Raw genomic sequence first — 24,444 nt, forward strand, 5'->3', positions numbered from 1 at the left:
TGTTGTAAAAAACATCTTGTAAACCACAACACAGTATAAGTCATTTTACACAACCCTAAAAAAGTCTAATTTGCTCATCAAACGAACATCGTGACAATTTTCACCGAAAGTTTTAAGCTCATTTACTAAAAACATGGATGTTTCTTTTATCAGATGACAACTCGTTCTTCTGTCGGTTACTTATGAAATTTCTAACGAAGTGTAACTTGAAACATTGGAATAAGTTAGTTTTTGAAAATTATAATTGCACTCAGATTTGCTGAGTAATAAAGACATTCTCTGTTCGACTGAATCTTAAATTAAATAAAATAAAGATATATTACAGCACAGTTTCTATTTTGAAAGACAACTCTTTATATAAAATAGCAAGCTAGGTATATTTATTACATGTAGTTAGTTTTAATTAATAGAAACAACTGCAGCGATATAATACAGACACCGTTTATAACAGCTCTGTTACCTCTCTAAAACAACAGCATCGATGCGCTGTGAACGCTCGTTTGTAAATTGTTAACACAGTCAATAACTTTTTTTTCTAAATATTTAAAAAGGAGTGTATCTCAATGACATATATGTTGCTTTCAGTCAGAATACAGACTATTATACGACAACTGTCATAATAGCCAAGTATTAAAAGTTTCAAGTTTCTATCTTTGACAGTTTTAAAATGATCCTACTAATAAATGCAATTTTAAGAAGAAAATTTAAGTTAAACAAGAGGGCCCAGAGGGCCCTTGATCGCTTACCAGAGAAATAGGTCAAAAGGTCAAAGTGAAGCTCCTTTTCACCACAGAAGCACAATTTGGGGTACATGTTCGATAGACATCCATTAGAAGATTTTTTATGCCATATATCTAACTCTAGCTCTTTAAGATTGCCACAAGAGGATTTGTTTTAGTTTTTTACTATATACATATAAGGAATATCAATGCCCTCTGGGGCGGGGCAAATTTCAACCCTAGGGCATTTATTTGAACAAACTCGATGGACATCAATCGGAAGATGTTTGATGCTAAATATCTTATCTATAGTGCTTTTGGATTGTCACAAGAATATTCTTAATAGGTTTTTACCATAAACATATCTGGAAAATCAATGACCCCCTGGGACGGGGTCAATTTGACCCTATGGCTTTTATTTGAACAAACTTGGTAGCCATCTACTAGAAGATGTTTCATACCAAATATCTAAGCTATAGCTTTTTTTTGTTTTTTACAAAACAAAATAAAGATTTTTGTTAAAAAATATTTCGGTTGCCATGACAACCAGAGTTCTTCATGGCATTCAATTCTTTAAACAACTTTGGTAGAGGGACATGCAAGAAACATCCCTGAAAAGTTTCAACAAACTTTGCCATGTAGTTTAAGACGAGTTGTTTAAAGAAATTTTTGATGCAGGAACAGTCGCACGGACGAAGGCCGACGGACTATGGGCCATCACAAAAGCTCACCTTGAGGACATTGTCCTCAGGTGAGCTAAAAAGTTCATGACACAAAATTAGCTTCTGACATTTGCTTCTTGTCACGATAAACAAGTATTCTAAGTATCATATTTAATATACCTTTAGATAAGAATCAGTAATGGGCTACACTATTATCTTGAATTTTTATTCGGAATAATCGATTTAATATCTGCTTTAAAGACGAAAGCGTCAAACATTTACATTTAAACATAAATTCAGATGTGTCTTTAATTTCATGTAGAATAGATTTGTTTTTATTAAATGTTACTTTTACGTTCTCAAAAGTCCGTGATAATTTTATATTGTTAAATGCAGATTGACTAATAATTGTTATTTTATTTTTTAACTCAAATGAAACAAAATGACCAATCGATTTTTTCTCTCAGAATGTGACGACGGATTCTTTGGCAAAAACTGTCAGGATAGATGCAGCAACAACTGTTTAACGCCAAGGGCGAATGCATTGTGCGATAAAATGAACGGCACATGCTTAAATGGTTGCGAAGCTGGATATCAGGGATCACAATGTTCCATAAGTATGCTGTTTCAATTTAGTTTTGATAAATTTTATCTTATATGTCTTATCTAGCTGTACTTTTATAGTTATATACTAATATCATGCTTATTTAATTTATTTTAAAACCAAGCTGGATGTTCTGTTGATGTCTGTTAAAGATTGGTACGAGAAACTTTTTGAAGTGAGTCTTTAGTAAGAATACCTTAAGAACACCTAAGACAGAATTGAAAATCATGGCCTGAGGTGGTAAGTGTGAGCAACCGTCCGTACCCCTAGACTTGCTTAAGCAGAATTCCACATTTCAAACACAATACACTTTAAAATTAATGTGCGATATTCATAACGCGAGACTTTGTTTACGTTAATGTTGCTTTAAAAATATTCAATCTAGTTAAAGTATAGTCCAATATAATACCTTTCCTCTTTTTATTTACCTGTTGTATAAAAGAGTTTACATATTTACAGAATGTGACGATGGTAAATGGGGCATAAACTGTACGAATGAGTGTGGGCAATGTTTAACGAGACCATGTAATCATGTGAATGGATATTGTCAAGATGGATGTGCTGCTGGTTATAAGAAGACAAAAGATTGCACCGCTGGTATTTTTTTTAAATATGTATTAGAGTGTGAAGCGATAAATGTGTATATGAAATCATTCGAATATTTCATAAAATTGTGGTAATGTTCAAATCTAGTTACTAAACTGAAATAAGATTTTGAACAATTCATTGCTGTTTAGGATCGATTTTATGCTCCCCAAAGGGAGGGCATATTGTCGCCACTTCGTTCGTCTGTCAGTCCGTTGTGCTTGTCCGGAGCATAACTTGAAAACCCTTGGACATAATTTGTTTATGACATACAGTGGCAGAGGGCATTTAGACGGAGTGCAATGCCAAAGAACCATAACTTTATTTTCCCCGATTTTTAATTATCTTCTCTGTTAGAATTTTTTTTCTGAAGTATAACCTGAAAAACCTTGGACATAATTTGTTTAAACTACACACAGTGATAGAGGATATTAAGGCGGTGTACAGTGCAACAGAACCATAACTCTATTTTGCGCAGTTTTGAATTATCTCCCGTTTTAGAAAAATCTTGTTCGGAGCATAATCTGAAAACCCTTAGACATAATTTGTTTAAACTGCACACAGTGGTAGAAGGCATTGAGCCAAAGAATTTTATCTCTGATTTTGCCCCGTTTTAGAATTATCTCCCCTTTTAGAAAACTCTTATCCGGTGCATAACATGAAAACCCTTAAAAGTAATTTGTTTAAACTGCACACAGTTATAGAGGGCATTCAGGCGGAATGCAGTGCAAAAATACCATTACTCTACATTGCCCCGTTTTAAGATTATATCCCCTTGTAGAAAAAATCTTGTCCGAAGCATAACCTGAAAACCCTTGAACATAATTGGTTTAAAGTGCACACAGTGGAAGAGGACATTCAGGCGATTGTTGTGCCAAAGAAAAGTCTTATCCGAAACATAACCTAAAAACCCTTCATTGCACAAAGTGGTAGAGGCCATCAAAAATTCATAATGATTCGTTTAACGGCTACAAACGTTTTGTTTATATTTAGATAAACATTGCATATATCATACTTGAGTTATTAAAACAATGTTTAAATTGGCATTTTCTTTTTTCAAGAATGCGAAGATGGAACATACGGTAATTCCTGTCTATTTATCTGCAGTGACAACTGTAAAGGAATTTGTAATAAAATTAACGGGACGTGTGATGAGTGCCGTCAATTTTGGACGGGTCATTTCTGTGAAAAGGGTAACTTTAGTTCACTTTTGTTGTTGTTTCTTTTTACAATGAGAATTTAGAAATAACAGTCTAGACGTATCTAATGTATTTACAGCATGATAGGCTAACAATTTTCATTTAATATTTTAAATCATTCTGGAAACAATTAATTTATAAATATCTACTCCACAAAGTTTTAAACCTGCAACGTTTCGAGGGGTTAAACCCTTCTTCATCAAGGAGTTTCTGTATATTTTTATAAATCACATATGTATCTTCTTATCTTACGCTATGTTATGTATATAGGAAATGAAGTCGTTGAAGTCAACAATTAAGATACGCAAAACATGATGATAACCTGTTCCTTCAAAATTGTTCAAATGCATAACGTTGTGCCCTTTTCTCACTGTCAGTACTAATACAAAGCAAGCAATGTGAAACATATTTCATTGAGAATACATTAATAATAATAATAATAATAATAATAATAATAATAATAATAATAAAAATGATAATGATAATAATAATAATCATGATAATAATAATTATAAAATAATACTAAAATATTTGAATAATAATAATAATAATGACGATGATGATGATGAGGACATAAATAAAGTTATTTAGTCGTTACTTATGGAATATACACCGCCGAGGAGTAAATACTGCTAAAGAAAGCATACTAAAAACGTGCTTTTCTGTAGGTATTTAGACTGTAGACGCTCCTCTCGCTTGATTGCATATAAATGTTATTGCATGTATTTTTCTTCGAAGATTTAAGTTTTTATTCACACATATGATAAGAAACATAAAATTCTGTCATTTGCTGATGAAGATATCACATAACATACTTAATCAAAATATCAAAACATTTGATAAACTCAATATTTGTGATAGTGTTTAAAATATACAGTTTCAGACAAGATTTTAAGTGACACAGAAGTGTTAGCAAGATATCAAGAAACACTAAAGCTAAAAATAGTATTGATATGTGTCGGAATCCTTTGTGTGATTCTTGCTGTGTACGCTACTGTAATAACTGTCTTGTTTAAACGTAAGACGAAACAAAAAGGTGAGTTTATATCCTTTAAGTCACTACATAAAACATTTAATCTGTAAGAAAAAGTATAATATTATTTGAAAAATAGAAGTTTAATGAAACTTATCTTCGTGTTTGAACTATATAAAAACTTATCCACGTATATACATTATTTGTAATTAATTGAAATTTCATCATGAAAATGAAACTCAAATTTCGTTAAAAGTAACGTATTTTAAAAAATAACATATTAATGCATTAAAATTATTTCATCAAATAAAAAGCGACACATATGAATATATGCGCATTGTTTTCAATATTTTAGAATGCATTCATTTTCCTTATTTATTGAATTCATTTTAAAGAAAAAGAAGAGACTAGTGGCAGTTTCAGCGGAAGGTAAATTTAGTGTTTCTCGTCTCATAAAACTATATTAATGAGTGATTTAAACATAGATTATCTAGCTATAATCCGATATGACATAACATTTGTCCTTGATACCGACATCTTTACATGGTGTTTAATGAAAATTTAGTATTTGATAACATATGAATATTAAAATATTTCCAATTTTTACAATTGTAACATATCCAATATAATCGAATGTGTAAGATGCATTGAATATGCAAAAGGTTGGCTCGGTTTTGTTTTTAACAAAAAAGACTACAATTTTTTGTTGCTATTTTGCCTTTTTATTTTGATATTGGTTTTCTTCAAGGCATAACAAAGTTCAAATATCTGGAAAAAAAAGTCGGAAGCATAAAAACAGCAAAACTACATGACAATTGCAGACTCGGTTGATTGAGTCTGTACATCAGGGATAATGAAAAAAATGCAACTTCATTCAAACCCCTTAGCACTAGAGTCTGCGGTTCTCAATTCTCAACACTCAAAAGTTTTGGCTTCAATGATTCAAAAGAACCAGAAAAATATAGCAAGATTGAAATGATGTACGGGGCACCTTTTTGCGGGTGCCACACAACACTTTACACCTGCTGTTGTGATGTATAAATATCTAGACAATAGTGATCCCTGGAAGACTTGTATTAACAACCTATAATCAATATTGAATCTTATATTTCCCTTTTAATGAATTATTATTGTATAATGGTATTGTTGAATATTTTAGAACCCAGGGTGATGCTTATGTAAATGAAACGAATAAAACAGAGTCTGTAACGTATGAACTAGCAACAGAAGCAACAACTGGACTAGCGAGAATAAACATAAATACCATTGACGATGAATCTCATCAATACACAGATGTGAATCCCGATACGAAAGATGTCGAAGCAGTATATGAAACTATTCAACTTGAATGACCATTACTTTTACAAAAGTGTGTGAATACGTGTCTTTCAAAATTGTATTTTAATTTCCTATTAACACCTTTCAATTTATTTTATTGTTTACACTTTTATGTGCTTTGCATTGAATATGAAAAACAAGATCAACAAGGAAGGGCTTTGTGTTTAGGTGTGTAAGTCTGAAAATGTTCATGTAACTACATTGCTGTGTGAACATTTCAGGCCATACATCGAGTAAAATACTGGTAAAGATATATATCTATTAGCTATGTATATAATTAGTGTGTGTAAGTATGTATTAATGTACATTCTCAAGTTTAAGAAAAGAATTCTGCTTATAATTGCTAGGTGATTTATACAGAATTGCTTTTAAAAATGTTTATACGTAAAGAAGACGTCATTAATGTATTTTGAAAATTATATTTTCTTTTTTGAAGTGTATGTTACATAGAAACCTGCTTCTACATAATAATATATGTATATAGTTCCTGGTCTCAAATGATTTTGTGCCATGTTTTTTTTTTTAAATTCATAAAATGGATAACATCATATTATAATGTAACACCTCTCACACACTCTAGCACCGGCTTAAGGTGTATGTTTATCTAGGCGTTCAAAGATTTGCAGCTGCTCCCAGATACAGTAAAACATCTTTTGAAAGAAATTCTGATTTTATTTTGCTATGAAGTTTTCAATATACGCTTTGCATGTCCTTTTGCAATTATCAACAACTATTTCGGGGATAGATCTTACCTATCCGGATCGCTATTCCAAGACTCATGTCAAACGTCATTTCTTAGAAATGACTATGTCATTTTAAATGCTTTAATTTGTTATGCTTAACAATGCCTCTCGGTGTAACTATATAAATCTAGTCATACTTTTCCATTTTACTAGATATTTATTTTAACACATTTCTATATGTAAGTTATACTTCAAGAAATTGACAAGTTATATTGATTACACTATAATTACATGACATGTATTCAATCTTTCGTTTGAGTAATACCCCTATAGACATTTTTAATATTTAATCCATTACATTTTGTATCATCAGTCCAACACCAGTCAAACCCGTTTACCACTCGGCCATGTCACCACTTTAAAACAGTATTCATATGTAAATATGATTTTATCTTCACATACCCCTTATAAAATTTCATTAATACATATTTGTACTGCCTTTTTCTTCTAACTGCAGCATTGTTATGATGATATTTGTACGAATATACATGTTACCTTGCCTACGTTGCACCATGTCCTTTACATGTTAATTTAAATGTGTTGAATGGATTAATAAATAAATTAATAAAAATAAATGAATATACGAAGGAAGTAGGAAATAAATGATTGAATCAATCAACTTGCCTACTTTTGTATCCAATCGTATGATAAAATGTTTAAATTACTGCAGCAACTTGGTCTATATTTTCCAAGATGAATGCAGTCTTGGACTGTCGTAGTAAGTCATTCGTTGTATAATGATTGCTTTTGTTTCTATTTACAACTAAATTAACAAAATTCATGTTGACATTAACCATATTTTAGATGTTAGTAACGTAATAAAAGTTATTAAAAATGGAATTATTAAATGATATTGAGATGTGTCCTGTTATTATATTTTATCAGCTAAATACGCAGCAGTATATCAGTCTAATACGTAGGTTGTCAGTTACATATATAGCAGTTTATCGGTCACAAACGTAGCAGCTTATCGACCACATACAAAGGATATCCGAAGCATTTTTGTTAGTTACAAAGCAGTGTATAATCACATATAAAGTAGTTAGAAAAATATATAGCAGCATTTGAGTTACGTAAGTAGCAGTATACCTGTCATGCAGATAACAGTGTATCTTCTACTAATACGAATAATGCTTAGATTAAGTCACATCCGTTTAATATCAGCCATACTTGTAGCAGTTTGTCAGTCAAATATATGCATTATGAGCAATATCTGCAAAAGATTTGTCCGTCGCATTCATTCGTATATCAGTAGCATACGTAGCAGTATTACAGTAAGATATATAGTAGTGTGACAGTTACATACACAGCAGTGTCTCAGACACAAAAGTAGCAGTATGCCTGCAAATGCGTAGCAGTCTGTTATTCGCACAAAGCCCAAAGAACGCGGTTTTACAATATGACCTTCCATCTTTTATTACAAGCTTATTTAGTGTTGATAGCAGTTGCACTGTCCTCTTAAGCATGTTAATGCATCATCTCCCATATCCGAGTTACCGGTTACTTTTGCGAGAATGTATGCATTTTAACCGCAGTAATATGACAAGCATGTATAAATAAGATCAATGAAGTTTATATAAAAGTGTCACGAACAGTCATATGGTAACACAAATGATACATTAAGTAAAATTCAAGGTACAAGTTATGAACCAGACGTTGATTATCTTAATGAACCACACCTTAAACACGACCAATACTATTTTTTTAACCTGAACTTATTAATGTGATATATTATCGTATTGATTGTCTTAGTGACAAACCATAAACAAATGTAATAGTTTCAAAGGCTTTACTTTTTAATTTCAATATCAGAAGAAAGTAGCATCTTGAAAATAAAGTTCTTTATAACACAACATTCTTATAATTTACACATTCGGTTACAAAATCACTTCAAGACTTTAGACATTACCATTCTCCTGTAATACGTCAAGCTAAATAACCTCAAAAATATTTGACAGGATTTTATTTTTTTCGGAAAATATTTAAAACTTATAAATAACATCAAGCGAAATAACGTCAGAACCATTTGACAGTTTTCTATTAGTTTCGAAATCAATGTTAAGAAATCTAATGATAATCAAGTTAAATGACGTTATAAACATTTGACAGTTTACTATAAGTTTCGAAATTAATGTAAAGAAATCTATAAAGAACATATCAGTAACAAAATACTTCAGTGATATTATAACAATTGACAACATTTTGAGCTCACTTAAATCAAAATGCAAATAATACAGAGACAATATAAAAGCTGCATTTTATACAGTGTGTACAAATATTGTGTGGTCGGCCTAAAATATTAACATTCTTATATTTTTTAACACATATATAATTTCATTAAGTGATACGTTACTTTGATTTCTGCATGAATGTGAACATAAGTAGAACACAATTGAAATGCGGTAAAATCAATCTTATCATAGGAATCCGTAAAAATGTCTAAAACGGCAAAGAAAATACTGCAGTACCGTATTGTTTGAGGCTGTTCATGAAAGGAAATGTCAAGTGCAAACTACCGTCTACGTCTTCTACCACCGGTGTTCATTATTTATCTTGGTATTCATGTGAACTTTAATCTATCTAACCAGATTTCCTTGATAATTAACCAGTAGCTACCATTTTCCATATGTCAAGTAGCCGATTTCTTATCTGCAATGATTTCTTAATTAGTGGTAAGAGGCACATGACCATTATAATTAATATCAGAGATCAATTGTCATGGAGAAATAACGCCTCGTCTGAGGGTCGATCCATCGACCACTGGATTTCTGACAACTGACATTAAGTATTGCAATCATTTGACTTTTACCGCTGGTTCGAATCATTGATAAAAGATTTGATATTTTTATAATACTGCAATATTTGGCTCTCCTGATACATAGCCGGGGTCTCCACGATACCAATGTACATATTTTATACAAGGGGTTTTTCAGAAAAGTTCTGTTACTCTGAAATTCTTGCTCACTACGAATGTTAACAATGGTCCACAATTTTGTAATGAGTAGTTAAACAGACTCCATGCTACCGGTGCAGTGGTAAAAATGTTATTATATGGAAAGCCATTGCAGTTTTAATAGCGAAAATATCAATTTAGCATTCTTGTAGTCATATCTGAAGAAAAAATAACAACTTTTAAAAAACAAAAATCATGTGTTTCAATAATTTACTAATCATCTTTTATTACTCCCAAAAGATCTCTGTTTACGAATCTCTTACTCCCAAATACAGGTGTATATTATACCACGTGGCTTCATTTAAATATTCCCTTCACTTAATTTTAATGTTGTTGTGATTTTCTGGTCCTTTTATATCATTGAATCTATTTTATGTCTATATGATGAAGATTTAATATCAATATGGCATTTCACACAGACTCATTTAAAAGACTCAATGAAACTGACTTTTCATTTTCCACAAACTATTTTATATGCACTAAAGGCTTTCCATAGATTATTTTCCCTCGCCAAAAATGATGTCAAAAGCTCAAGTGACATATAATGGAGGTATGAATGACGTCAGCACCTGTCCTTTTTTTGAAAAAAAGTGTTTTGTAGAAATACCGATTTATGCTATGGACGAATAGGAGAAGTAAAAAAAAAAATAAGGTAGAATATGTGAAATATTTTCTTCAGAAACTCATCAAAATGTTTAAAAACTTACAAATATTACTAGAGCATGCCAAAAAAAGCAATCGGTGGGTGACGTTGACCATAATATCGCGAGATATGTTAATACACCGGCACGGTGGAGCCACCGGTATCATGGGGTATAATTGAAGTAAAACATTCTTTTCTATCGCCCAGTTGCTGCACAGAGCAGTCTAAATATATAATGAAGACCTATCCGGAATGTAAATCTCATAATATCTGAAAAGCAAAGATCACAAAAACAAAAAATAATTAATACATTGATATAAGAATCTAGGCACACAAAACAACTTCAAATCGTTTCAACATGACTACCTAAAAGACAGCTTTTATAACAAAAACATGTTTTTACAGTTTGACAAATCTTTCAGTTTAAATACAGGGAAATGTTAATAACATTGACAATTATTTTCACCGATATACCTTTAACATAATGCATTTCCGACAACTTTTTAAGTCATACATAAATAACATTAATGCTGCATTCCCATGTCTGTTTATACCGTCATATGCAATGAAAACTATCGAGGTGGAAAATATTGTTTTGATTTCATTGGCAACTTATGTTTTGACGTATGAAACTGTAGTTTCGTTTTAGGGTAAACATGTATTTATACCAAACGTTATCAAGTAAAATACAGGTAGCTTCCTTTGTAGTGTTTGTTGATTTTTTGTATTTATCAACTTTTTTTTCTTTGTTACTATTTGGTTTATTTATTTCGGTATGTAAAAAATATTCAATGATGAAACAACCAAACAAACACACGAAATAAGCACTTTATAAAAACAAGATTTTTGCGTTTTTGTTTTCGAAATGAACATACTTTGTTAATTTAAGAATAAACTATTTAAGATGCACGATATTCGTTTTCGTTTCGAAATAGTAATTGCTTCTTAAACTACAGCTTTCCTCTATCGTATACAGTTTTTATCTTATAAAAAGGGGGAAAAACAAGAAGAAATAAAAATGCTGGTTGATTTAAACTATTCAATCCTGAAGATATATTTCATTTTGTCCCAGCAGTAATAGATAAGGTGTTAATGGCTGGACTTACATATTATCCGATACTCTAAACCTATTATTATTTTATTGATTAAATTTAAACTTTCTGATATCATTGTCCGTTGTTGTCCGTTGTTGCATTGGAGAGAGACAGGTGACAGGTACTTACAAACGTTTAAGTATTTCAAGTGATCATACGAGAAAAATTAATCTTAATAAAATAAACGCAAGTAGTAAATTTTTATTTAAAAGAAAGCTTTATGTCAGACATAACTAAGATAATTACATTTAAAAAAAATTTAAGTAATGATTAAATGGCCACAATAAAAAGGGGTTAACTCGTGGTTAACATATATATCGTGATAAAATCTGAAATATCTCATTAGTTTGTAACTAGTATGTTAAATATTACTGATGAACATTTTCACTTGCTTCATAAAGTGTTTTGTTAACCGAATGAGCACACTGGTAATATACAATAATGCACAGAAAAAAATACAAACTGTCTTAAATTAGCAGATGACAAATGTTATAGTGAATAAAGCTTTTGAGGCGTCTCAATTATTTGTTATTTTATAATTGCGAATCTAAACTTGAAACGTATAATTTCTTTACATACTCAAATGTAATATATATTTCCAAAAAAAGGATAATAACATTAGTAAATGTTTATTGTTCCTGGTTTCATTCAACCAATGACTGTTAAGCACTTGAACTGTGATATAACGTTTTAAAACTTACTAGTATTAAGATTGCTTTGTGAAGATTTCCAATTTGTCATAAAAGCTATAGAAAAGAAGATGAAACAATAGTGTTAACTATGCAGTTGTTTGGATATTTGATAGTAGGAAATGTGATTTTGAACTTTGGTGAGAATAGATTTTAATCTTTAAATGTGTGTTTGTAAATAAAAACCCTTTTTATTTTGGTCATTTTTAAAGAAAAGCTGATGATATGTTATCTATATTGACTGAGATTTTCAGAATATCAAATTCTTTTTTTCTCTCTCGTTTTCTCAGTGTTTCATTCTTGCAAGCCACTCACCACTGCCGGTTCTTCAAATCCCGCCTGTGACTTTTAATGTTTTCATGTGAGAAATATATCTAGCTCGCTTACGTTCGGTTCTTCTCAGGTAGCCGTCCTTACCTATCATAATACATGGAGGGGCACTTTAGGTCTTTCTCCCCTGGAGATTTATCATATGACCTCATTGTAATTATCACCAAAATAGTTATACTCCTTTCGCGAATAATCAAAAATATAGATTTTACACAATTTTTTTGCGTCCGGTTTACCTGCAATGCATAGTTATCACAACATAAGTCTTGGAGATGTGTCAGACTTGCAATGCGAGAGTAATAGGCAGGTGTCCCTGGAGTCTCTAATGGAGATTTAAGTAATAAAGATTGAGTACTTAATTGGCTTTCGGGATTAGTATTTTCGGGGGTTACAATTGAAAAGGAAAGAATAAATATATGAAAAGAACATATACTTATACCAATAAGGAAAAACGATTCATTTTATGACTACTGTGAGGAAAAACTCCATTGTAAGTTTTCCTTATATTTATCAGTTTCCTTATAGGAGATAATTTAAAGATTTTTAAAAAGCCGAATTCCGATGTCATTGTCAACTTGTTGACGTTCATCATATGAATGCAAGTTTAAAGTTAGTAACTGTTTCACTGTTATAATTTCAATATCGTTCGTCTTTTATGTGTTTTAAGTAACTTGGGCGATAAACTTAAAGCATACCAGCCTGCTCTTCTCCGTAAATGGGGGTTTAAAGGCTAGCGTTTTGTCCTAAATTTACACAAGGTGTTAACTGTTATTAAATATTTTGATACAGTAGATATATCTTTTTCATGCACGAAGTGTTCAAACCTTAAAACAGGCATTTAACGCCATTATTTTGAATATTTGTAACAGTCTGGACGTCGTTTAGATAATCAATTTGAAATAAATAAAATCGTTTCAGGGAGTTGTGACAGTGTGTGTCAGTTTGATCGTGTTGGACCAAACTGTCAGTTCAGTACGTATGACGCGTTACATTTCTTAGCATGTCTTATTTATCACGAAATAAAATCATATGTTCCAACAATATCATAAGTTTATATTTCAAACAAATGCAAGTTCTATTGTTGCACATTATGAATTTAATTGCTCACTTGTGCATGCTTTTATATACAATATCCATATATTTTTTTATACATACCAATTTCACGGAGCCCCTAAAGTGACATTATGCGCAGTTTTGTATGTGTTGTCATCTGTATTTACCATGTTAAGCAACATAGCAGGGAAAAAAATGGAATTCTGTTTACATGAAATAGAAATCGTATAACAAAGTCAACAGTTAAGATAGATAAACTAGAAATGTGTCCAGAGGACACAGCTGTCCCCACTCTCCACTACCTACTGACATTCAGCAGAACATTATGGCAGGGGGACAGACAAAGGACATTTTACAAGACCCCTTGAAAAGTAGGTGGGGCATATCAACGACATTTAATTGTTCCAGTGTTGACATTTTTACCAACCGCAGTCTTGTAAATTTTCATGTTTCTAGGTCAAATAATGTTTTGGCAACACAATAAAGACACAAGTTGGAAATTGCAAATCTTTTACTGAGTTGGGGCAATTATTCTATAGATCTGAATAATAAACAGGTGAACAAATACACATGCTGGCCAATATTTTTGTAAAATTTCATGACTTTAGGTCAAATATGTTTTGTCTAAGCGTGACACAAGTTAAAGATTGCATTTTTTACTTAGTTAAGGACAAGTCCGCAACACCTTTTGAAAGAAAACCACATGCAAAAAAACCAGGGTGCACAACTACACATACTGATCCACATTTCTGAAAGTTTCATGACTAGGTCAAATACATTTTGTGCTAAGCACAACACAAGTTAAAAAATGTAACGTTTTTTAAGTCAAGGGCAATATCTCTGATAAATCCACTGATGATCAACATTCCTGTAAAGATTGTTGACTCAAGCTCAAGAGCTTTTAGAGTTACATGCGACACGACATGAGAACGGACGCACGGACGGTAGGACAAGGACAAATGTAAATGTCCAACCCATCCCGAGTGGTGGCACAAAAATATTTGCGATTAATGATATTTTTGTATAAGTCATTCTATATTTTCGCAGCATTTTCTGTCCTTCGGACAAAACTTTGTATTTTTAAGAGATTTTTACCAATTAGAGACAAGTAGTGCTGACCCAATACGAAAAAATCAGCATTTGTGAAAATTTTATGAAATAAATGACAATTCTAGTGTCAAAATAACTGTTTTGATGTATAATCCAGTCAACTATGATGTATAACACACATTGACAACTGTTTTGTATTATATTTTGTCCCAAAGATTTATGTCACTCTGTAACATAATCATAATCATTAAAAATAATAACTGATTTCTAGCTACTAAAATATAACAATGTCCCTTATATAAAGAGAAGTCTCTAACAAATAAACACGCGCTGCCACAGGAGATTGTCTTGTTTCCATATTTTGCAAAATGCAAACTTCTGTTGGCAAGTCCTTGCGTAACATTTATTCCCATCACTTCTGTAACGGGTAGTGTTTTTTAATTGTCAGTACAGTGCTTTTACAGTCCCAATGAGAGTTTTGTGAAATATGTGGAAACAGTCATTAAGAACGATTCACATCTATAAGGGATACATTGTTATAACTTTTACTGAGATTTAAATTACATATGTCACTCATGTTACAGTCTCTTCTGTAACGACTGCTTTTGTAATAGTAGTGACCAAATAAGTTACAGTTGATACATTTAACAACTATCAATTAATTTAAAAGTGTATTTTGTAGAAAAGGGCCTTTAAATTTACAGCATAGACTTTTTAAAGTTTTCAGATTATACATTACAAAAATTATGTTTTACTGTTCTCTCTCTCTCTCTCTCTCTCTCTCTCTCTCTCTCTCTCTCCCTCTCTCTCTCTCTCCCCCTCTCTCTCTCTCTCTCTCTCTCTCTCTCTCTCAGTTGTGAAGAAAAGTACTTGTTATAGCGGCATCTTACCTCAAATTGTAATAGAAATTGTGTGCTTTCTCTTACTATTTAGTTGCATTTTATCACATATCTTTTTCTGTTTTATTTTTCTCCCAGAAAATATTGCATACAAGAAACTGTCACGTCAAGTCAGTAATACCATTCCACCACACTATTCTGACGAAGCTAATGATGACAATTTAGCAACGTGTAGCTATACGTCTGATGATAGTACTATTGCACCTTGGTGGAACCTTTGGTTATCGGAGTACACAACATTCAAGAAACTTGAGTTTGTCACTGTAGACAGTCATCTGAGTAAGTTAGCTTTGATTTTATGGTGATTCAAGTGTGAAATATAATAGGTTTTGTATTATATGTAATCATCAAGTACATCAAAATGGGCCGCATTATGCTTTTCGTCATTATTGTGCAAATATGCATATAAAATAATGTATGTTGTTTATTTTGCTTTTGAATTCACAACTTGTTATTATGCATGAGTTGGGTTTCTTTACAAGAAGAAATAACTGTTGTTTCATGTTATAATTTCAAGTATTTAGCAAACGAGGAATGTTCAAGAAGTGGTGTACTCCAGCTCTCTATCTAACATTTTTATAATTTGCGTACACAATTTTAGAAGAGACATACATATGAATATGTTCTTAACATACAGTGAAAAATGAAAACAATATGTTCACATACAACAATTTAATGAAAATAACAATGTTAAAAGTATGTCACCAGTGTCATTGTCTTGAATCGTCTTCCGAGTGTTCAATGTCACTGGATGATTTAACTATAACCAGTTTTTGCTCTGATGAAGCGAGAAATACGGCGGTCACCCTCTCGCTCTATTCTCTGCATAACGGATAGAAAGCTGGCAACTATCCGCTCTTTATTGGATTGTGTTTTATAAATTCGGCAATCATTGGACATAGACTTGTGAAGCGAGTAAAATTGGTAAAATATCAATTTAGAAACTTTATCAATCTATAGAATAATATAATTAAATATAGTCAAGTAAAATACAATATCAATTGAAACAATTATCTCTTCCGTCAATTTACTGCACACAGGCAACAATATATCGAACAAACATATGTATTGCTAAAATTACTGTGAAACCTCATAACATTTATGGAAAATACGCATTTCTCCTGATAAATAAAATAAAATACAGTTTTAAATATTGCCCGATGTAGAAAAACATGCCAGACAGCTCGCAAACTGTTCATTTGGTCGACCCCACCTGTAGCAAATTTGCAATTGACGTTGCTAACTTCTCGACAAGTCGTCCCTTTCTCCCTAGCCCCATCTCTGTCCGTGATCTTATACTCGCCATTTTTGAATTACTTGCGCCACCTGAAAGCGCGTGACCTGCTGACCAATTGATTATCCTTCGTTAATTTCATTTTCTTGTTGTAGCCTTAGTAGTATGTCCTACTTTTTTGCAAAATTTCAAGATCACACCAATTTCTAGTTTTTTAAACGGGCGTCGTTGTGTCTCGAATAACGCTTCTGACTATATATTGCTGTTTAAAACATACTTGTTTAGCCATACAATGTCCAATTAACGTCGAATATTAGGATTATGTCCACTGAAATCTCGATCGATTTTTTTTTTTACATTTTCACCCTTTTGTGTTAAGGCTAAGCTATTAGAATATAGACACATGATATATGAATGTATTATTCTAATTCAAATATTCAACAATATTACGTACGAGTCGACCTGTAGGAGTTGTCGTTGTCAAGTTCACTTATTAAACATATAGATGAATATACATGGTTATGTTTGTGATATATCACTCAACTCTTGCAACTTCCGGTTTTTGGACCCATTATCAAATTTAACCATTCTGCTGCACTTTTAGTCTTTGACTGACAATGGACTCTAGAACCTTAGGTCTTTGTTTTTGTTAATGACTTTTTATTTCATTTTACTATAGGTCATTTTCCTTACTTTGAGGTAAAAGTGTACAATACAACCGAATTGAATTTTCAAAAGAAACGGACAGTGTCAAAAGGAATAGTTTGTAATAATCATAATAAGTCTGAACCACAAAGCAAAAAGATTAACATCAAATGTGATGGATATCCTGTCGGAAATCTAATAAGAGTTCAACTTCATAGAAAAAGAGATCAACTTGTACTTTGTGATTTTCGATTATACGGAGGTGAAAGTTTTATTATTTTATTAGTATTTTTATCTTTTTATTGTGACGATTTTGTGTTAACTTTTAGTTATGTTTTACTCGAAATTTTGATAACCTAAAATTATAATAGAAAGACAAAGTGAAATAATTTTCAAATTTTAAAGTTCTATTGATAATAACTTAAAAGTGTTCTTACCTCTGACAGACTGTTTAAATGGTTTTTATGGAAATGACTGTCAAAAATGCAGCGACAACTGCGAATCTTCGGGACATCAGTACTGCGATTCAAACAATGGGCTTTGCTTAAAAGGTTGTACACCGGGTTGGAAAGGTGATCACTGTGAAACAAGTAAGTTCTTTTCAACATATCTACACCTTTTTTCTTATTATTACAAACCACTTTGCGTTTTCATCTATAATATCAGTTACAATATATGTATGAAATCTTTTTAAAGTTTATTATTTTATACCGACCATATTCTAGTTATAACTATAATAAGATTAACAATCAGGTATTTTTTCAAGGCAAATTTGTGAACAATTTATCTCAACGCCAGAAGTTATGTTTTCCAACAAGCATCTGTGTTATGCAGACTTAAATTTCCACTTCCGAAGTACTGCATGCAAAGGTAGTTTTATTTCAATATGCAACTGTCATTGCAACTGACCGATAAAGCTGATAAGTATATTTGATATCAAATGAGTAATTTGACATCAAAATAGTCCAAGGCAATTATAACATACGGTCGCCACGTGCAAGTTATTTCTTGGAAACTTTCGGGCGGAGGGCTGAATGTTTTCAAAAATGATATTTTCTATCAAAAATAATTCTTTTATCTAACCAAAAGTATAATTACTTTATAAAATTAAGAATTAAGATGATATTAAAAAGAAACAAGCCTCGAACTTTGCAGTACTTCAACAGACATTCTGCTCATTTGTCTTGTTCATAATGATACCTCCCGTTATTATCAAGAACAAAAAAACTATCAAGCACCAGTTTTATATATTATCAAAGGGTGATAATAATGCAAATATGGGGAATTAAGAAGGCAAATTCATGTGAAGTATTCTATAATTACGTAACTATGTTTTCAACATAAAAGTATTTCTATTTCAAGGTTATAACTTCGATATTTTATTTTGGATAAAATATCAAAAAAGGATGATAATGCCGTATTTATAGAAATTTATATAGGCACAAGCCTGGAGAGCTATAACAATAATATTATATATGCGTTCAACATAAAATTATTTTGCTTTAAAGATTATCATTTTGGTATTCAACTTTAAATAACATATCAAATCAATTACTTTTTATAGAAAAACAAAAATTAATTTCTACTAAAATCACAAATGAAGACAAATGCCTCTCCGTGTGTTAATTTTACCACTTTATTATTTATTAAGTTTTCGATTTTACAGAATGTGAAAATGATATGTGGGGTCAAGATTGTCTAGGAAAGTGTGGTAAATGTGATAATTTAACGTGTGATCATATTACAGCGAAGTGTCCACGAGGGTGTTCTGGTGGCTTTAAACCACCTTACTGTACTACATGTGTCACATTTAAATGTTCACGAGTTTGTTACTATTATTTTACTGTCAAAATAAAATATCTATGTATGTTCTATTATATGCTTTGAAATGATGGTTTCACTTCCAGCTTCTTGTACACATTTTGATCGTTATAAATCAAAATCTTTTCTTCTTCTTCTTTTTTTTGTGCAAATTAAAATTGTTGCATAACTTTTATAAAAGATATCAACATCAAAATTTGCAGGTAGATAGATCTCACTGAGTAGAAGTGTATTGCAAAAGAACTGTAACTCTGTCTTACTTATGTTGGAGTTGTTGCCCTGTTTTTATTTTACACTTTGAACGTTGTACGGGACATCACTCTAAAACAAGAAAAGAGATTAACAGGAAACTTTGTAGGTAGATAGATCTCATTGAGTAAATGTGCAGTGCAAAAGAACCATAACTCTTTACACTTTGAACTTTGTCCAGGACATAACTTGAATACTATAAAGGTATCAATTTGAAACTATGTAGGTAGATAGATCTCACTGAGTCGAAATGAAGAAGTATCAAAGAGAAAAAACGCATTGCCCTTAAATCATGAACAACACTTCAAATCCAAACTTTAATTTATCTTATTGATGCATGACAAACATAAAAATCACATTTTCTGACAAGCGGAGGTATTCGGCACTTGTGACAATTTCTAGTTTGATTTTTATTTAATATTTATTATAATTTACGCTTTCTGTTCACAATGAGACCTATGAATCAGTTCAAATACTTGTATATAACTTTTCCATTTTTTTCATGTTTTATGTATGCTTAATCAAATATTGTACAAGCATTATTCAGCTAGTTACTTATATTTTAATCAATTTTAGGTCGTCTTTTTTTCGGAAGAAAACAAAATAGAGGCATTGTTACAGTGATGGCCGTTGCCGTTCGCAAACTGTAACCATGATCATAACTTTTTAAGTTCTTGATGTATTGCCATCTTACTTGGCAACAAAAACCTTTGGACAATACCTTCAAGAAGATCAAACTAAACTTCATTCATAAATAACCATGAACTTCAAGGTCAAATGTCTAAATTTTGCTTGATTTTTGTTGACTCTACTTTGTTATTTGAAATAGATTGTCTTCAAATTTCAACACTCAAGTTAACAAGATAGATCTTGACCTGCATTTATAAATGACCTTGACCTTAATTATTGAAATTTTCTTCCTTTATACTGCTTGAACTTGCAATAACTTTGATACTAAATAATGAATGGATTTTATATAAGTATAGGACCTTCGTGTTTATTAAACCCAAATTGACCTTGGCTTATTGAAAACGTTGACATTTAAGGTTAAATTATTGAATCGTCAATGATCTTTGCTAATAAAACATATCAAATACTTTAAAAGTCACTTTGACCTTTTATTGACATTGACCGCCAAGGTCAAATTAACGAAATTCTTTTGTTTTTCCCCCCTGTAAATGGCTATAACTTTGGTGTTTATAAATGGATAAACTTTATATTTAGACAAAACATCTTTGAAGTCTAGACGTTCATGTATATAAAACCTTGCCCCGTGTCTGATTTTGACAAAGAAGGTCAACTTATTGAATCTTCACTGATTATTGCTATAACTGACTGTTTTTTTGGTAAATTATCGATGGATTTTCTTAATACTTGGACAAAACAACCTTTTGGATAAAGCCTTCAAAAAAGTTGAACGGACATTGACCTTGAGCTTGAAATGACCTAGGCCGTTGAGGTCAATTTATTCAATTTTTGGATGAATTGTCGTAATGTGCTTTAATATGTACGAACTATACGTGGACAAAACAATACTTGTGCTGAAACGGACATGTTGGTGAATCCAGATATAACCTTACCCTTTAAATGACCTTGACCGTACACGTCAGATGATTGAATTTTGCTTGCATTTTCTTAACTTTGTCATTTATTTATAAAAAAATATTCATACTTGGGGAAAAGAACAATTGTGACAAGACAGGCCCAAGAACAAAGCAAAAAACGTATTATTTCTTAGATTTTATTTTTATTGTTGCTTTGTTTGCTTTTAGAGAGAATAACAAAGAGACGAGCGTTGACCCGGCCAGGCGGTGGGTCTTGTTTTAGTTAACGGTTACCTCTATTTATAGTATGTGGTATTGGATATTATGGTAAAAACTGTAGCCGTCCATGCAGTAGTACATGCGAAAGGTCAAGGAACTTAAATATATGCAACAACATGAATGGCAAATGTTTAAGTGGTTGTAAAGCTGGATATGAAGGCTCTTTTTGTGAGAAAGGTACGCCGTTTATGAAATTTAGGAACCTTTTATATGCTATATCAAGAATAAATTGTTAAAAACGAGTACTTGTAATTTGATCTTTGATGCCTATGCACATCAATTATTTTGTATTAAGTATAGAGTATGCTTATTATAATCCAGTTATTAATTTGATGATAAAACTAAAGTAACGCATCGACTTTTTCTAGGCCTACTGACATGAAAATTTATTTATCTTGCGATTTGTTTGTGCTTTATACAGAATGTGACGATGGTAAATGGGGTTCAAACTGCACATATGATTGTGGTAAATGTGATAAATCTGTGTGTAATCAGACCAATGGTGTATGTGAACAAGGATGTGCTCCAGGCTTTAAATCACGAAGATGCACTGAAAGTAACTAGGTGTATTTAAACATATTATATAGATAATTTGTTTACTAATAATAGTACTAATAGAAAAAGCTTTATTTATTATAATAACATTCAAATAAAAAACATATTTATCATATCTTATGTTGAAACAGATAGCTCCATTAAGAAACGATCAATATAAAGGCTTGAATAATAGAAATTATTTTTAAAAAAATGTTCAGATATATCAAATGACGGAATATAAAAGGTAAAAGCTATATGAAATATGATAAACAAGATCAACAAGGAAGTTCAATGAACGCAACCCCCTCATGACCCAGTAACAAGAACCAGCGGCAAGGAGCCCAGGCGGACCCCAAACCAAAAACTGGACAGGGCACAAGGCAGAGCACGGACAGGCTAATCACTAAAATGATAAATAATTAGTAACTGATAAGGAATTGCTAATCACTAAAATGATAAATAATTAGTAACTGATAAGGAATTCAAAGAAAACAAATAAATGATTGAATAATAGGAAATAATTTGTTCCTGAATTAAAAAAAAACAAGGTAACTGCTTGATTACCAAACAGTTTCAAATTATATTTAAGATTAAAAATTTAAAATTAAAGATTTAAAAGTTTGAACTATCGACCGCAACTGTGAACCAAATACGAAGTAAATTTTATCCCGACGAGTTATACTTTGAACAGACTGGGTAAAAATAATCTATCGCATGTTTCATGCAACATATTTAAGATGTAGGCCTTAAAACAAACATTATTTTAAAGTTTCCATAAGAGCAACCATTAATAAAATTGGGACGATGGCGATTTACAGCTCATCTTGTTATTAAGACATTAAATGATGAGGCATATTACACTGATGAAAACATGCATTATGTCAAAATGAAGGCAAACTGTTACTAAATTTCAAAAACTGCACATTATCTAAGTTCATAAACTGATGTACCTGTACCTTTATTCAGACTAAATTTCAAGGCTGATTATTTTCAAAATTTATAGAAGAACGTTGAAGAATTTATGGACATTTCACATATAAAAAAAAACCTTTTCACCATTGTGATCATTTGGACATACTTGGTAGGGGTCCATTTAAAATGCAACATGTTACTGCTCCATGCTCAAGGTCTATCTTTTGGGCTTCAGGGAAGAGCGTTTATAAAGTGTTTATATAAATATTATAAGAAACACCAATGGCCCCGAGACAGGACTTAATCTGTCTCTTGACACTAATGACAAATATCGTTAGAAATATGCTAGTAATTGTCTTATGATATTTTTTTATAGAAAAATAGCTACGTATATTTTGATTTACCATGCGACCTTTAAGTTAATGCTACAACTTAAAGATGACGGTGATCATATGTGATTATATTTAGTTTGCTTTTTGTTTAAACATTCGCGTATTGTTTAACAATCGCTTTTATCAAAGCAGAGGACCTGAAAGACCTTTTTAGTAAAGGATTTGTTTTAAATAAATTGTATACCCCATGTACACAGTGCACACACTGGAGAGTGTGGTTGTTAAATACAATGTACATATATTTCAGTTACCAAACTAGAGATTTTTAAGGTTAAACATTTAATTTAGAATGAACACATTCATTTTTTCACCGAAATTTTTATGCTCATTTACTTAAAACATGGATGTTTCTTTTATCGGGATTTGATGAGGTTGTCTTCTGTACCCTCATATCAACCAGGTGACATTTAGTTCTTCTGTCAGTAACTTATTGAATTTCTAACGAAGTGTAACTTTAAACATTAGAATAGGCTAGTTCTTGAAAATTATATTTGCACTAAGATTTGCTGAGTAATAAGTTCGACTTAATCTGAAATTAAATGGATACAAACTATATTAAGCACTGTTTAGGTTTTTGGTTGACAACTCTATTTAATATTTACAGTTATTAATGTCTTAATAACAAGATGAGCTGTAAATTATTTAATATTTTATAAGCAAGCTAGCTATAATATGATGTACACACCTTTTTTGTATTCTCTCAAGCAAAAACATCGTTGTGCTGTGAACGCTCGACACAGTCAATCATTATTTGTTATAAATATTACTTTTTACAAGAAGTGTATCTCGATTTTATATATGCTGCTTTCAGGATACTGACTATTATCTTACAACTGTGCCTTGTCATGTCAACCAAGTATTAAAAGTTTCCAGTTCATATCTTTGATTGTTTTTAAATCATGCTACTAATAATAAGCATTTTTTACAAAAGAATCTCAGTTAAGAATGTGCATAACATAAAAAGTATAGCTTTCAGAATAATGTCCTTATCTTACAACTTGCTCTTAACATGATAAAAAAGTTTTCAAAATTTCACATTGATCACCTTAGAGATTGTTCTAGTAATGAGCTGCACTAAAATTGGACGACGACAATAACGACGACACAATAATCAAACCATTTTTTTCTTAGGAACAGGCGGTAAAAAATCGTTACTTTTATTTATGAATTTATTGTACAGACTCAATCAAGCCGTTTCTGCAATTTTCATGTAATTTTGTTGTGGTTAATGCTTCCGAAGGATAACTTTTTATCCAGATTCTTATATTTCACAACAGCATGTCAAGTGCTGTAAAGA

The 24,444-nt window shown here is 31.4% G+C and overlaps 1 protein-coding gene across 1 annotated transcript in view; it reads left to right on the forward strand.

Moving 5' to 3' along the window:
- Positions 1 to 1,848: 1,848 nt before the first annotated feature.
- Positions 1,849 to 24,444, forward strand: part of LOC132753575 (multiple epidermal growth factor-like domains protein 10) — a gene marked incomplete at its 5' end in the record, with an annotated part of 31,447 nt that continues 8,851 nt past the window's right edge. The window contains 14 exon segments of the mRNA XM_060744063.1: positions 1,849 to 1,998; positions 2,445 to 2,582; positions 3,632 to 3,763; positions 4,647 to 4,805; positions 5,138 to 5,171; positions 5,902 to 6,093; positions 6,302 to 6,313; positions 12,239 to 12,342; positions 13,451 to 13,504; positions 15,613 to 15,813; positions 17,448 to 17,675; positions 17,860 to 18,003; positions 21,334 to 21,483; positions 21,728 to 21,862. Of these exon segments, the coding sequence (XP_060600046.1) occupies positions 1,849 to 1,998; positions 2,445 to 2,582; positions 3,632 to 3,763; positions 4,647 to 4,805; positions 5,138 to 5,171; positions 5,902 to 6,093; positions 6,302 to 6,313; positions 12,239 to 12,342; positions 13,451 to 13,504; positions 15,613 to 15,813; positions 17,448 to 17,675; positions 17,860 to 18,003; positions 21,334 to 21,483; positions 21,728 to 21,862 (1,833 nt within the window).

The sequence above is a fragment of the Ruditapes philippinarum genome, unplaced genomic scaffold, assembly GCF_026571515.1.
Source record: "Ruditapes philippinarum isolate M1 unplaced genomic scaffold, ASM2657151v2 ctg2774_1_1_1_1, whole genome shotgun sequence".
In the NCBI taxonomy this organism is placed as follows: domain Eukaryota; kingdom Metazoa; phylum Mollusca; class Bivalvia; order Venerida; family Veneridae; genus Ruditapes; species Ruditapes philippinarum.